Source organism: Oncorhynchus tshawytscha, unplaced genomic scaffold (genome assembly GCF_018296145.1).
Source record: "Oncorhynchus tshawytscha isolate Ot180627B unplaced genomic scaffold, Otsh_v2.0 Un_contig_766_pilon_pilon, whole genome shotgun sequence".
NCBI lineage: Eukaryota > Metazoa > Chordata > Actinopteri > Salmoniformes > Salmonidae > Oncorhynchus > Oncorhynchus tshawytscha.
This window is the reverse complement of record NW_024609833.1, coordinates 2,220,028-2,236,844: the sequence shown is the minus strand read 5'-3', so window position 1 is coordinate 2,236,844 and position 16,817 is coordinate 2,220,028. Positions and strand designations below refer to the sequence as shown.

Sequence of the window (16,817 nt, the reverse complement as noted above, 5' to 3'; positions counted from 1 at the left end):
CACTGGCTAGGAAAAACTCCCTAGAAAGGCCAAAATCTAGACAGGAACCAGGCTATGAGGGGTGGCCAGTCCTCTTATGGCTGTGTCGGGTGGAGATTATAACAGAAGATGTTCAACTGTTCATAAATGACCAGCATGGTCAAATAATAATAATCACAGTAGTTGTCGAGGGTGCAACAATTCAGCACCTCAGGAGTAAATGTCAGTTGGCTTTTCATAGCCGATCATTAAGAGTATCTCTACCGCTCTTGCTGTCTCTAGAGAGTTGAAAACAGCAGGTCTGGGACAGGTTGGTGTTCCATAACGGCAGGCAGAACAGTTGAAACTGGAGCAGCAGCACTGCCAGGTGGACTGGGGACAGCAAGGAGTCATCAGGCCAGGTAGTCCTGAGGCATGGTCCTCGGGCTCAGGTCCTCCGAGAGAAATAAAGAGAGAGTGAATTAGAGAGAGCATACTTAAATTCACACAGGACACCGGATAAGACCGGAGAAGTACTCCAGACTGACCCTAGCCCCCCCGACACATTAACTACTGCAGCATAAACGCTGGAGGCTGAGACAGGAGGGGTCAGGAGACACTGTGGCCCCATCCGATGATACCCCCGACAGGGCCAAACAGGCAGGATACAACCCCACCCACTTTGCCAAAGCACAGCCCCCACACCACTAGATGGATATCTTCAACCACCAACCTACCATCCTGAGACCAGGCTGAGTATAGCCCACAAAGATCTCCGCCACGGCAGACAGGAAGATCATGTCAGTGACTCAACCCACTCAAGTGACGCACCCCTCCTAGGGACGGCATGGAATCATCATCATCATTACTTTGGGTGTAATTAGTGCACACTGTAACGTTTTGCAACAAAAAATGTACTTTTTTTTTCTTGGACAAGTTCACGTTAGTCCCTCCCTAATATGGTCTGTTTGGTCCAGACATATTTGGACATATTTGGACAGATTCACTTATAGTGTATTAAAGCAGTCAAAAGTTTAGCATTTTGTCCCTTATTACTTGCACTCAATGACTTATCAATGACCCAAGCCCAGCTCAGTTATTCCCTACCATTTAATTTTTTTTTTTTTTTAACCTTTATTTAACCAGGCAAGTCAGTTAAGAACAAATTCTTATTTTCAATGACGGCCTAAGAACAGTGGGTTAACTGGCTGTTCAGGGGCAGAACGACAGATTTATACCTTGTCAGCTTGGGGGTTTTGAACTTGCAACCTGCCGGTTACTAGTCCACCCTGCCGCCCCATTGTGTTGCTGAGTTGTCATAATGCTTCAGCAAATGTACATTATACCAGGGGTGTTGGTAGACACAATGTGAGTAACTTAATTTATGTCCATCTAACTGCCCTGAATGCCTCTGCTGATCCTACAGCGATCGAATGCAGTAATCATGTGCAGATGAACCAGAGTTATACTGTTAGCACTGAGGCGGTGTGGCCTAGTTGGAAGTCCCTATGTGTGCAGCTCTCCCTGCACTAACGTAAATAACATGAGCATGTCTACAGTGCATTTGGAAAGTATTCAGACCCCTTGACTTTTTCCACATACATTACAGCCTTATTCTAAAATTGAGGAAAAAGACAATTGGAAACTTGTTAGGGATATTTGGAATTTCGCATGACTGAGGTGTCCAAAGTAAACTGCCTGTTACTCAGGCCCAGAAGCTAGGATATGCATATGCATGGTAGTATTGGATAGAAAACACTCTAAAGTTTAGAGAACTGATTTGGCAGTCGAAAACCAGAGGACCAATTTTTTTCTTTTGACCTGCCAGCCAATTCCAAGTTTAAGCTATTGAAACCAAAGACTTTCGCCTCCCAAATTGCAGTTCCTATGGCTTCCACTAGATGTCAACAGTCTTTATACATGGTTTCAGGCTTGTATTCTGAAAAACCAACGAGGAATAGTTGTTTATTCTCAGGAAGTCCATGGCGAACTTAATCTCATTGCGCGTGTGACCGAGGGAGCGTGCTGCGTTCTTTTCCTTTCCTATTGAAAATAGTTTGCTCCATATGAAGTATTATCATTTATTTAGATATTAGAGTACCTAATAATGAATTAGAAACGTTGTTTGATTTGTTTGGATGAACTTTACTGGTAACTTTTGGAACTCATATGTCTGCATTCTGAACGGGTGGAATACTGAACTCAATGACACCTACAAAATGGACTATTTGGGATATAAATAAGGAATTTATCGAACAAAACGACCATGCATTGTGTTCCTGGGACTCTTGTGATTGTGATCAGAGGAAGATCTGCAAAGGTAAGTCACTTATTTTATTGCTATTTGGGATTTTGTGACGCCTGTGCTTGTTTGGATAATATGCTGTTGTTGGGCGCTGACCAGATAATCGAATGCTGTGCTTTCGCCGTAAAGCCTTTTTGAAGGTGGTTAGAGTGCCAAGATTCTAAGCTAAAGAATCATGTATGACACTTGTATTATCATGAAGGTTTAATATTACGTTTTCTGTATTTTTGTTTTGGCGCTCTGCAATTTCACCGGATGTTGTCGAGGTGGGTTGCTAGCGGGACCCCTGCACCAGAAAGGTTAATCAATCTACACACACTACCCCATAATGACAAAGTGAAAACAAGTTTTTATACGTTGTTGCAAATGTATAAAAAATAAGGTGTAGGTTCAGCCTGAGGCTCAGAATTAGAAGAATAGTCATCCGAGATGTCATGATTAATTTCTTCCCCATCATCTGAGTCAAATTTGACAAATGTATACATAAAAAGACATCTATCATATTTACAGAATAATTCAGTCCCTTTACTCAGTACTTTGTTGAAGCACCTTTGGCAGTGATTACAGCCTCTTCTTCTTGGCTATGACGCTACAAGCTTGGCACACCTGTTTTTGGAGTTTCTCCCATTGTTCTCTGCAGACCCTCTCAAGCTCTGTCAGTTTGGATGGGGAGCGTTGCTGAACAGCTCTTTTCAGGTCTCTACAGAGATGTTTGATCAGGCTCTGGCTGGGCCGCTCAAGGACATTGAGACCTGTCCCGAAGCCACTCCTGCGTTGTCTTGGCTGTGTGCTTAGTTAGGGTCGTTGTCCTGTTGGAAGGTGAACCTTTGCCCCAGTCTGAGATCCTAAGTGCTCTGGGGCAGGCTTTCATCAAGTATCTCTCTAATTTGCTCGGTTAATCTTTTCCTCGATCCTGACTAGCCAACCAGTCCCTGCCGCTGAAAAACATCCCCACAGCATGATGCTGCCACCACCATGCTTCACCGTAGGGATGGTGCCAGGTTACGTCCAGACGTGACGCTTGGCATTCAGACAAAGAGTTCAGTAGCTGGTTTCATCAGACCAGACAGTCTTGTTTCTCATGGTGTGAGTCATTTAGGTGCCTTTTGACAAACTCCTAGTGGTCTGTCATGTGCCTTATATTTAGGAGATGCTTCTGTCTGGTCACTCTACCATAAAGGCCTGATTGGTGGAGTGCTGCAGAGATGGTTGTCCTTCTGGAAGGTTCTCCCATCTCCACAGAGGAACTCTAGAGCTCTGTCAGTGACCATCAGGTTCTTGGTCACCTCCCTGACCAAGGCCCTTCTCCCCTGATTTCTCAGTTTGGCCAGGCTGCCAGCTCTAGGATGAGTCTTGGTTATTGCAAACTTCTCCCATTTAAGAATGATGGAGGCCACTGTGTTCTTGGGGACCTTCAATGCTGCAGACATTTTTTGGTACCCTTTCACAGATCTGTGCCTCAACATAATCCTGTCTCGGAGCTCTACTGACAATTCCTTTGACCTCATGTCTTGGTTTTTGCTCTAACATGCACTGTCTAGTGATGCACCAATATGACATTTTTGGCTGATACCGATGTCTGATATTTTCCTTGCCAATTTTTTTTTTTACCAATAACAAATATGAAACATTTTTGCGGCCTTTCAAGCATTCTAGTACAGTTAAATAGTTAACACACACGGACGAAGAGGCCTAAGGCACTGCATCTCAGTGCAAGAGGTGTAACTACAGTTCCTGGTTCGAATCCAGGCTCTATCACATCTGGCTGTGATTGGGAGTCCCATAGGTGCACAATTGGCCCAGCGTCGCCGGGGTAGGCTGTCATTGTAAATAAGAATTTGTTCTTAACTGACTTGCCTAGTTAAATGAAGGTTACATGTTACGCCCCTGAAAAGGGGGAGAAATAATCACGAGAGTGATACGGTCTTGTTTCCTCAATAATAACTTTTAGTGCAATCATTTTACAAAAGTAACACATTTTATAGAACAACAGATCTACAGGAAATAGTTTTTAGGGTGCAAGGCTAACAGTATTCACTGAAACAGATACTAATTTCAATATAACTGTCAAGCACAAAGCTTTAACTCAGTAAACCATAACTCAATTTATCAACAGGCAATGAAGTGTTTGAAAAACCATTATACAAATAACACCGCAAAATATCTCATTAACAACGCACATGTTCATTCACAATCGACATAAAATGGCAGCTACTCTCAGTACGAAGCTATTCTTCGCTGCAACCGAGCAGGGCTCATATTACTTTCTGCAAACTTAACTCTAACTTCCTCAAGATGTTTACACACCTTAAACACTCTTGGCATGTTAGCGAGTTATTACTTTTTAAAACATTTTTTTTTAGCATCAATAACATACCTGAAAAAGGGGAGAAATAATCACGAGAGTGATAGTCTTGTTTCCTCAATAACTTTTAGTGCAATGAGAAAAGACTGCGATTTCCCCGGGAACTTGGGTGGAGACCAGAGCAATCGATCTTAGGCTCATGGATTAAGAGCATTTAGGAGATCACAGATTAACATTTTTACCCTTCATTAGGCACCACAAAATAAAGTAATCAATATAACGTTTACACATTCCTCTCACAGTTCGTACCCTTTGTACACTTGACGGATTTGAACTTTAACACAATTATATGAATGATCAATCTCTATCAACTAATACTGAATGCATGATCTTTTTAACCTTCGATATTTTAAGATCCTCACATACTATGAACTTACTAATACTTTTTAATGTATAACAGGCTATGAATATTTCCTTTAACCTGTCACATACACACACACCATACTGACCCCAAAAATATTTTGGGGGCATTTACAGTTTAAATGCACCGTAGCCGAATACATTTAAACTCTGTTTTTCACAATTCCTGACATTTAATCCTATTAAAAATTCCCTGTCTTAGGTCAGTTAGGATCACCACTTTATTTTATGAATGTGAAATGTCAGAATAATAGTTGCGAGAATTATTTATCAGCTTTTATTTCTTTCATCACATTCCCAGTTGGTCAGAAGTTTACATACATTCAGTTAGTATTTAATAGCATTGCCTTTTAAATTGTTCAACTTGGGTCAAACATTTTGGGTAGCCTTCCACAAGCTTCACGCAAAAAGTTGGGTGAATTTAGCCCATTCCTCCTGACAAAGCTGGTGTAACTGAATCAGGTTAGTAGGCCTCCTTGCTCACATGCTCTTTTTCATTTCTGCCCACACATTTTCTGTAGGATTGAGGTCAGGGCTATGTCCTTAGGGCTTTGCTGTCCTTAAGCCATTTTGCCACAACTTTGGAAGTATGCTTGTCCATTTTGGAAGACCCATTTACAACCAAGATTTAACTTCCTGACTCATGTCTTGAGATGTTGCTTCAATATATCCACATAATTTTCCTTCCTCATGAAACCATCTATTTTCTGAAGTGCACCAGTCCCTCTAGCAGGAAAGCACCCGCACAACATGATGCTGCCACCCCCGTGCTTCACGGTTGGGATAGTGTTTTTCGGCTTGCAAGCCTCCTCCCTTTTCCTCCAAACATAACTATGGTCATTTTGGCCAAACAGTCATATTTGTGTTTCATCAGACCAGAGGACATTTCTCCAAAAAGCGTAGTCAAGCTTTTTCATGACGGTTTTAGAGCAGTGGCTTCTTCCTCGTTGAGGGGCCTTTCAGGTTATGTCGATATAGGACTCGTTTTACTGTGGATATAGATACTTTTGTACCTGTTTCCTCAGCATCTTCACTAGGTCCTTTGCCGTTGTTCTGGGATTGATTTGCTCTTTTCGCACCAAAGTACATACATCTCTAGGAGAGAGAACGCGTCTCCTTCCTGAGCGCTATGACGGCTGCATGGTCCCATGGTGTTTATACTTGCGTATTATTGTTTGTACAGATGAACGTGGTACCTTCAGGCGTTTGGAAATTGCTCCCAAGGATGAACCAGACTTGTGGAAGTCTACAGTTTTTTTTTATCCTGAAGTCTTGGCTGATTTCTTTTAATTTTCCCATGATGTCAGAGGCACTGAGTTTGAAGGTAGGCTTTGAAATACATCCACAGGTACACCTCCAATAGGCTGATTGACATCATTTGAGTCAATCAGAAGCTTCTAAAGCCATGGAATTTTCCAAGCTGTTTAAAGGCACACTGACTCCTGGAATTATTACAGTGAATTATAAGCGAAATAATCTGTCTGTAAACAATTGTTGGAAAAATTACTTGTCTTGCACAAAGTTATGTCCTAACCGACTTGCCAGAACTATAGTTTATTAACGAGAAATGTGTGGAGTGGTTGAAAAACGAGTTTTAATGACTCCAACCTTAGTGTATGTAAACTTCCGACTTCAACTGTACATATTTAGGGAGTGACAATGGACTTTGGATTGTACATTTTGTATGATATTTTACAAGACAGTGTATGACACCACTAACACTGTGTGCCTGGCATAGAGATGCGTGTACAGTGCCTTCAGACAGTATTCATACCCTTTCACTTATTCCACATTTTGTTGTTACAGGCTGAATTTAAAATGAATTAAATTGAGATTGTGTCTCGATTTATCTCACTGTTCTAATTAATGTTGTGTTGGCAGGCTTATCCCGGTTAGCTGTGATCAGCATGAAGGAGCCGGTCAGCATCCAGGTGGGAGAGAACTCTGAGGGGATCAACAATCTAACTCCGGACCCCACCACAGTCCGGGGCAAGTCGGACCGCTTTGCTGTTCCCGAGAGGCTGCAGCAGCACATGGTGGTGGTTCCCAGCAAACTAAGGCTGGTCTGCCTGGCAGCCTTCATCCTGTCCAAGTGCAAGGTAAGCAGGGTCTGGTATTGGGTGAAGTTTTCCCTAGATGCTGATCTGATCTTGGGTCAGTTTTAGCTTTTCTCTCACTAAAGATTGAGATTAGGCTTGCGGGATGTGAAGGTGGTCCTAGATCTGTGCCTGGGAGAAACTTCTGCCCAGAATGCACAGTCCACATGCAGATAGCCAACCCCCAAATATCAACATCTTATTGTTCGTGTTAAATCGGGGAGCTCAATTAGTCTTACCATTCTGGGAAACTAAGTAGGGATGTTAATCGGTTAGCTTCTGAAAATTACATTTGACCAGTCGTGCTTATTGGTCTGCAGGCTAATTTGCATAATTTAGTGGAATTGAATTGGCGCGTGTGTATTTTCGTTAGTCGTCATGCATCTTATGACACGTGCACAGCATACAGAGCCTAGTTTGAGGAGTGGAATATCCTACCACATGTCAGGCAGCGTAAGATTATATCCTCAGTGGAGTGGAACTTGCTTTTCGTAAGCCCAGTCACTGCAACGATTCTAAATTAAATTGCGTGTTTCTCTCCCGTTCTATTGGTTTTCATAACTTTCGTTTCCCAGAAGCCAAAGGCCCAATCTTAGTCATATTACCAACGCATCCTAGTTGTTATACTTACTATACACCCCTCTTTCTAAGTTTCTAACAGAGATTTTCCTCTGTCACATATGGAACCGCTCGCATTAGGTGTGCTGTTTCAAGTGGTGTTTTCCCCCGAATTGCATTTTGGCAAATGTTTGAATGCCTTTTTTTATATATATATATATATATATACACACATATATATATATATATATACACACACATATATATACACCCCTCTTTCTAAGTTTCTAACAGAGATTTTCCTCTGTCACATATGGAACCGCTCGCATTAGGTGTGCTGTTTCAAGTGGTGTTTTCCCCCGAATTGCATTTTGGCAAATGTTTGAATGCCTTTTTTTATATATATACATATATACACACATATACACACACACGCTGTGTATATATTTTTGCTACTGCTTCATTACAGGAGTTACATGTTCAATAATTGGCTATACAATTTTGTTTCCATTAAGCTCCGGTCCTTGTGTGCATGCCTAGTATCAGAGAGCAAGAGGCGAAGCGAGAGGTTTCACTCTCGCCAAAATCTGTCCAAAATAACCCCAATGCGTTTCTATGTCGCCTGCCTTCAAGCCTTTTAACACTGTTAGGGCGGATAAATAAGCGTCTCGTCATTATATACAGATCTCTAATAGTATTTTCTGTTGGTCACGTCGTTTTACTGTTTAGATTTTTTTTTTACTGTTTGTTAACCGGTTAATGAGATTTTTTTTATTCGGCAGCAAAAGTGACTGAAGTTTGCATCCCTAAAGTAAAGGATATGCACATTGTCCCATTTTATATTATGGCTGTGTTTATCCTCTCACCCCTGCAGTTTGAGAAGGGTCACAAGATAATTGTGTTTGTGTCGAGTTGTGAGGCAGTGGAGTTCCTGCTGATCCTTTTCAACGCCGTGCTCTCTGGGCCAAAAGCCAAACAGCAGCCTCTGCTCAGCTTCTTCCGTCTCCATGGCAACATGAAGCAGGAGGTGAGACCCTACTTTTTTAACCTACCATGTACCCATGTGACTGTTGCATGTTAGTACAGGACTTTTTTACATTTGTGTTACACAGGCATCACTTCCAGGGCCTTCTCTGGAGCAGCAGCACAGTCTTTCCAATGAAGGCTGCTTTTAGTCAGGGTCAGAGAGTGGCTATACCATGCCCTGTGTTGCCACTAACCAGCTGGTGTAGTGTGGCAGTCACCAGGCCATGCCCTGTGGCTGTACCCGGGGAGGAGCTGAGGGCTAATGCCCTGCCCAGTGTTCACCCCTGTCCCAGGGCCGCTAATGACAGTCAACGGGGGCTGCCCATATGGCACCTCTGGGGGCGTGGGACTGGAGATGGGCAGTGGGCACAAGCTCTGGTTATATATTAAAGAGGAATGGTTCAGGTGGCAGTATGGACGGCAGAGGCTGTCATCGATGCTGGATCTACGTCTCAAATGGCACCCTATTCCGGAGATAGTGTACTGCTTTGGTCAAAAGTAGTGCACTATGTTGGGGATAGGATGCCATTTGGGATTCGGACAGAGTTATTATGGATGTGTTTGGTAATAGGAGTGCACAGGCTTGGGCCCCTTACAACTGCTCCTGTGACGAGGATGGCAGGTGACACAGCTGTTATTGCACCTGAAACAGATTGTCCTCTACAAATACCCTTTATGGATTTTGGTGTTGTCTTATATGGTCAAATAATTTTTTACCTGTACAAAATTAAACAACAAACTTTATTTTTAAAAGGAAAGGACAGAAGTTTTTCAAGAGTTCTCTCTCTGCAAGACTGGAATTCTGCTTTGTACGGTAAGCCAGCTCAACGTTTGAGACACTGCCTGGGCCTAAATGACGCCGGATATCTTCCTGCGGGTTGAGGGAAACAGTTAGATTAAATAATGACTGTCGTACCAGGTCTAAATTGTGTATCCCTGGGTCCCAGGCAGTGAGTGGCCTGAGTATCAGCCCCTGTTTGCTGGAAGAAAAATACAGAATATCCCTGCCCTGCGGGAACCAGCCCAGCTTCTCTTTCCATTAGCTTTGGCATTTTGCTAAAATGTTCCCTAGGCAACTGAGCTTGCCATGGACTTAAACCCAGAACTGTTGCCTCTCAAAATCATTTTCACTTGATGTTGTGAAAGGTTGCATGGCCAGTTCTTGTCATCCTTCCTTACACCCCTCTCTCCCTCTGTCTCTGTTTCCCCCCCCACCCCCCATCTCCTTCACTACTTGATTGGTCATTCAATTCAATTGCTTAGTTCCTAGATATTTGTCCTTTGCCATTCGTTTGGACTTACATTCCTTCAACCAGCCACTAAGACACACCGTCACACGATGTCAAAACAATATCAACAATGACAACTTCATTTTGGGGAAATTAAATGTGTGTGAATGAGAGACCCCTTAATGCTAAATGACAAGGCTGAATGAATAAGTGGTTCTAATCTGTCTGACAGGCTTGGCAGGGCCATCTGTACTGGCTGGCCAGGCCAGCATCGCTACTCCACCCCTTCCTAGGCAGTCCAGTGTGCCCGGCCAATACACAGCTCATCCTGGCCCTGCCACTGGCAACCGAAGGCCCAGAGCTCCATGCAGCATCTTCCCTCTTCCTAGCACTCCAATATCAGCTATTTATTTACATTATACGCTACAGCAGCGCAGCTGGCCACAAACCACAATGGCCTACCAGGCCAATAAAGACAATGGCCTTTTTGAAATGTTAGCCCAGTTCAAACAAACTCCTGTGCGTGCACACATTTAACCAGGAAAATGTACTACTTCTTACCTACTTCTTAAATCTTACCTAAAAGTCAGAGGGTTGGTTTCAGCCTTGCATTGGGAGGTCCACGACATCAAAATCTTTTCTTTTTTTTTCTCCAGGATGTTGCAGCACGTGGACTTGACATGCCTCAGGTGACATGGATTGTACAGGTAAAATTCTAATATAAGAACATGACATTACTGTCCAAATCAAATTTTATTTGTCACATACACATGGTTAGCAGATGTTAATGCGAGTGTAGCGAAATGCTTGTGCTTCTAGTTCCGACAATGCAGTAATAACCAACAAGTAATCTAACTAACAATTCCAAAACTACTGTCTTATACACAGTGTAAGGGGATAAAGAATATGTACATAAGGATATATGAATGAGTGATGGTACAGAGCAGCATAGGCAAGATACAGTAGATGATATCGAGTACAGTATATACATATGAGATGAGTATGTAAACAAAGTGGCATAGTTAGTGGCTAGTGATACATGTATTACATAAGGATGCAGTTGATGATATAGAGTACAGTATATACGTATGCATATGAGATGAATAATGTAGGGTAAGTAACATTATATAAGGTAGCATTGTTTAAAGTGGCTAGTGATATATTTACATCATTTCCCATCAATTCCCATTATTAAAGTGGCTGGAGTTGAGTCAGTGTCAGTGTGTTGGCAGCAGCCACTCAATGTTAGTGGTGGCTGTTTAACAGTCTGATGGCCTTGAGATAGAAGCTGTTTTTCAGTCTCTCTGTCCCAGCTTTGATGCACCTGTACTGACCTCGCCTTCTGGATGATAGCGGGGTGAACAGGCAGTGGCTCGGGTGGTTGATGTCCTTGATGATCTTTATGGCCTTCCTGTAACATCGGGTGGTGTAGGTGTCCTGGAGGGCAGGTAGTTTGCCCCCGGTGATGCGTTGTGCAGACCTCACTACCCTCTGGAGAGCCTTACGGTTGTGGGCGGAGCAGTTGCCGTACCAGGCAGTGATACAGCCCGCCAGGATGCTCTCGATTGTGCATCTGTAGAAGTTTGTGAGTGCTTTTGGTGACAAGCCGAATTTCTTCAGCCTCCAGAGGTTGAAGAGGCGCTGCTGCGCCTTCTTCACGATGCTGTCTGTGTGAGTGGACCAATTCAGTTTGTCTGTGATGTGTATGCCGAGGAACTTAAAACTTGCTACCCTCTCCACTACTGTTCCATCGATGTGGATAGCGGGGTGTTCCCTCTGCAGTTTCCTGAAGTCCACAATTATCTCCTTAGTTTTGTTGACGTTGAGTGTGAGGTTATTTTCCTGACACCACACTCCGAGGGCCCTCACCTCCTCCCTGTAGGCCGTCTCGTCGTTGTTGGTAATCAAGCCTACCACTGTTGTGTCGTCCGCAAACTTGATGATTGAGTTGGAGGCGTGCGTGGCCACGCAGTCGTGGGTGAACAGGGAGTACAGGAGAGGGCTCAGAACGCACCCTTGTGGGGCCCCAGTGTTGAGGATCAGCGGGGTGGAGATGTTGTTGCCTACCCTCACCACCTGGGGGCGGCCCGTCAGGAAGTCCAGTACCCAGTTGCACAGGGCGGGGTCGAGACCCAGGGTCTCGAACTTGATGACGAGCTTGGAGGGTACTATGGTGTTGAATGCCGAGCTGTAGTCGATGAACAGCATTCTCACATAGGTATTCCTCTTGTCCAGATGGGTTAGGGCAGTGTGCAGTGTGGTCCATAGAGGGATTCCAAGTGAAATGTCATATTTGTATTTAAATTCGTAATTTGTGTGTCTGTGTGTTTCAGTACAACCCTCCAACCACTCCAGCAGAGTACGTGCACCGCGTCGGGCGAACTGCCCGTATAGGAGCTAAGGGAAGCAGCCTTCTCTTTCTCACCCCTGCTGAAATGTCCTATGTCACTTCTCTAGCAAATCACAATATCAGGTAGGTCTGTGGATGATCACTCAACATCCCTTCTCTAACCCGTGTTGCCATGTTCACAACCTTTTTATGGTTGTGTGACACATCTCCACACAGTCTGTCTGCGTCTCCAACTCTAAAGTTAGTCTTATTTGTCCTTTTCTATGCTCCATATAAGTCCGTGAAACACTTTTCTCTCCCAGTCCTGTTCTCATACACGTGGTCCCTAAATCAAATCAAATCAAATCAAATTTTATTTGTCACATACACATGGTTAGCAGATGTTAATGCGAGTGTAGCGAAATGCTTGTGCTTCTAGTTCCGACAATGCAGTAATAACCAACAAGTAATCTAACTAACAATTCCAAAACTACTGTCTTATACACAGTGTAAGGGGATAAAGAATATGTACATAAGGATGTATGAATGAGTGATGGTACAGAGGAGCATAGGCAAGATACAGTAGATGGTATCGAGTACAGTATATACATATGAGATGAGTATGTAAACAAAGTGGCATAGTTAAAGTGGCTAGTGATACATGTATTACATAAGGATGCAGTCGATGATATAGAGTACAGTATATACGTATGCATATGAGATGAATAATGTAGGGTAAGTAACATTATATAAGGTAGCATTGTTAAAGTGGCTAGTGATATATTTACATCATTTCCCATTATTAAAGTGGCTGGAGTTGAGTCTGTGTCCGTGTCAGTGTCAGTGTGTTGGCAGCAGCCACTCAATGTTAGTGGTGGCTGTTTAACAGTCTGATGGCCTTGAGATAGAAGCTGTTTTTCAGTCTCTCGGTCCCAGCTTTGATGCACCTGTACTGACCTCGCCTTCTGGATGATAGCGGGGTGAACAGGCAGTGGCTCGGGTGGTTGATGTCCTTGATGATCTTTATGGCCTTCCTGTAACATCGGGTGGTGTAGGTGTCCTGGAGGGCAGGTAGTTTGCCCCCGGTGATGCGTTGTGCAGACCTCACTACCCTCTGGAGAGCCTTACGGTTGTGGGCGGAGCAGTTGCCGTACCTCTATGGTTTTACTTTGTGCACACACACACACTAATGCTTCATTCCCAAGCTCTTAGTGTAGTCCGGGCTGAATCGTCTGGGCAGATCAATCTCTGTGAAGGGGAGCACTGACAGCCACTGAGCAGAGCCAGCCAGAGCTGTCACCCTCTATGGTCACGTGCCTATCAGGACTAGACTAATCACACACCGCCACTGTTTACAATGTCATTTACCACAAGCAACATGACATTCTGCTGCTAGGGTGTGGGGGAATTCGTGCATTGTGGAACATCCCGCACCCCACATCTCTTTTTATGGGCACAAGCACTGTTCATGACACAAACTGTTCACACCCCTCTTGTTGGCGGAGAGAGTTGTTAGCAGGTTTAAAGCGTATTTCCTGCAATTCTACACATTTTGTCATGGGGCGCAAAGAAAATGGTTAAGCAAATTTTCATGCAATTCTGTACGTTTTGCCATGTCTAATGTATATTCATGTGATATGTGCTCGCACAGGAGTTTGTTTGAAATGGGCTAACATTTCAAAAAGGCCATTGTCTTTATTGATCTGGGAGGCCATTGTGGTTTGTGGCCTCCTGCCGAACCCACAGTTTGGGAACCACTGTGCTATAGGTTTATTAAAAGGGTTTAGGACGAGGGAGTAAGACATCCGGAGAGATCCAATAGAAAGTCAAACTACAAAAGTCTCACTACTTTGTGTCTTTAGAACAAGCACCCGTTTGAGGCTATGTCACAATGTTTGGATTTCCCCAAATGTACTTACTTGGTAGTTTTTTGAAAGCAGTCCACAGTGGAACTCAGGTTGTCTGGGGTGTATTCTCTAGGAAGCAAATGTAACCATAGGGGCCAAAAAATGGAATGGACCTACCTGAATTTGTCCAATTTGAAACTCTTGTTTTTGTTTTAAAAAATGTTCTGCCTCAAAACGGTTTGCTACAGTTTGCACAGTGCACTAATGACTACACCCCTGTTGTCAACTGTTCCTCCAGCCTGTCCGAGATGAAGATGGAGATGATTCTGTCAACGCTAATGCTGGACGACCGCTTCAAAGTCAGGGGAAAGTATGACGGCAAGGTGAGGTAGCAACAAGCTCAACACATTTTATACTTATAAGACTATATTCAGCTTTCACCAATGTTAAAAGTGCTTTCCTTCTGGTCAGTTCAATCCACATAACTTGTGTGTGTTGTGCACCTGTGTGTGTCTGTAGAAGTCTTCCGGGGCTCCAGAGCAGGAGGTACAGGAAAGAGCAACTGTCCTACAGACGGAGTTTGAGAACGTTGTCCATAACGATAACAACTCTGTCCAAGCAGCCAAGAGAGGTGTGTTAAATTTGTTTAAAATTTGCACACAAGAAAAGACAAGGCAATAAGATGAGAATTTAAAGACATAGGAAAACTGCAGGAGAGGGATAGTATGGCACCTCCCCCTTTCCATTTTTAAAACAGAATACTAACATTAAAAAAAATCTAATAGTTGGGAATAACACACAAAAAAAAAGATTTAAGCACATGGGTAAAAAATGTAATAAATTCAAGTTAAATGCATAATCACCATGCGTTACAAACCAACTTCACCCAACATTGCTGGGTTTAACGGACAAAAAAAGCGAAGAATTCTATGTTTAACATGATCACTGACATTATATTGTATATAGCAGGAAAGTTTGGGTACAGAATCAAAAGAACGGCTTCCTCATTATGAGAGTGATATTCTCACTAACAGTTTGTCTGGTTGACTGGTTTAAACTCCTGTTTTGTGGTCCTCGTTTTAGTGAAGTTCACTAATCGCTTTCCTCTGTTGCTTTAGCCTTGCAGTCCTTCCTACGGGCGTACACTGCCTACCCATCCAACATGAAGCACATCTTCCATATCAAAGCCCTGCACCTGGGCCACGCCGCCAAGAGCTTCGGCCTGAGGGACGCCCCACAGGGCCTGGTCACCGCCCCTGCCAAGGGCTCCAACAAAGACAAGGGACAGGCCAAGGGCAAGAGGTGAGCCTAACACATTACTGAACTGTCTGTCACTTTCTTACTGTCATTCATACATCTTTTTTTTAATGTAAAAATGTGTTGTTTAGCATGTATGCATGTAAATCAAATCAAATCATCAAATCAAATTTTATTTGTCACATACACATGGTTAGCAGATGTTAATGCGAGTGTAGCGAAATGCTTGTGCTAATAGTTCCGACAATGCAGTAATAACGAGCAAGTAATCTAACTAACAATTCCAAAAAAAAAACTGTCTTATACACAGTGTAAGGGGATAAAGAATATGTACATAAGGATATATGAATGAGTGATGGTACAGAGCAGCATAGGCAAGATACAGTAGATGATATCGAGTACAGTATATACATATGAGATAAGTATGTAAACCAAGTGGCATAGTTAAAGTGGCTAGTGATACATGTATTACATAAGGATGCAGTCGATGATATAGAGTACAGTATCAACGTATGCATATGAGATGAACAATGTAGGGTAAGTAACATTATATAAGGTAGCATTGTTTAAAGTGGCTAGTGATATATTTACATCATTTCCCATCAATTCCCATGATTAAAGTGGCTGGAGTAGAGTCAGTGTCATTGACAGTGTGTTGGCAGTAGCCACTCAATGTTAGTGGTGGCTGTTTAACAGTCTGATGGCCTTGAGATAGAAGCTGTTTTTCAGTCTCTCGGTCCCAGCTTTGATGCACCTGTACTGACCTCGCCTTCTGGATGACAGCGGGGTGAACAGGCAGTGGCTCGGGTGGTTGATGTCCTTGATGATCTTTATGGCCTTCCTGTAGCATCGGGTGGTGTAGGTGTCCTGGAGGGCAGGTAGTTTTCCCCGGTGATGCGTTGTGCAGACCTCACTACCCTCTGGAGAGCCTTACGGTTGAGGGCGGTGCAGTTGCCATACCAGGCGGTGATACAGCCCGCCAGGATGCTCTCGATTGTGCATCTGTAGAAGTTTGTGAGTGCTTTTGGTGACAAGCCGAATTTCTTCAGCCTCCTGAGGTTGAAGAGGCGCTGCTGCGCCTTCCTCACGATGCTGTCTGTGTGAGTGGACCAATTCAGTTTGTCTGTGATGTGTATGCCGAGGAACTTAAAACTTGCTACCCTCTCCACTACTGTTCCATCGATGTGGATGGGGGGTGTTCCCTCTGCTGTTTCCTGAAGTCCACAATCATCTCCTTAGTTTTGTTGACGTTGAGTGTGAGGTTATTTTCCTGACACCACACTCCGAGGGCCCTCACCTCCTCCCTGTAGGCCGTCTCGTCGTTGTTGGTAATCAAGCCTACCACTGTTGTGTCGTCCGCAAACTTGATGATTGAGTTGGAGCGTGCATGGCCACGCAGTCGTGGGTGAACAGGGAGTACAGGAGGGGGCTCAGAACGCACCCTTGTGGGGCCCCAGTGTTGAGGATCAGCGGGGAGGAGATGTTGT

At 43.7% G+C, this 16,817-nt stretch overlaps 1 protein-coding gene across 1 annotated transcript in view; it reads left to right on the top strand.

Moving 5' to 3' along the window:
- Positions 1-16,817, top strand: part of ddx31 (DEAD (Asp-Glu-Ala-Asp) box polypeptide 31) — a 77,133-nt gene that overhangs the window by 24,539 nt on the left and 35,777 nt on the right. The window contains exons 13-20 of the mRNA XM_024418341.2: positions 6,870-7,087; positions 8,517-8,669; positions 9,423-9,482; positions 10,554-10,604; positions 12,231-12,370; positions 14,372-14,456; positions 14,593-14,704; positions 15,192-15,375. Coding sequence (XP_024274109.2) covers positions 6,870-7,087; positions 8,517-8,669; positions 9,423-9,482; positions 10,554-10,604; positions 12,231-12,370; positions 14,372-14,456; positions 14,593-14,704; positions 15,192-15,375 — 1,003 coding nt within the window. The remainder of the gene's footprint in view (positions 1-6,869; positions 7,088-8,516; positions 8,670-9,422; positions 9,483-10,553; positions 10,605-12,230; positions 12,371-14,371; positions 14,457-14,592; positions 14,705-15,191; positions 15,376-16,817) is intronic.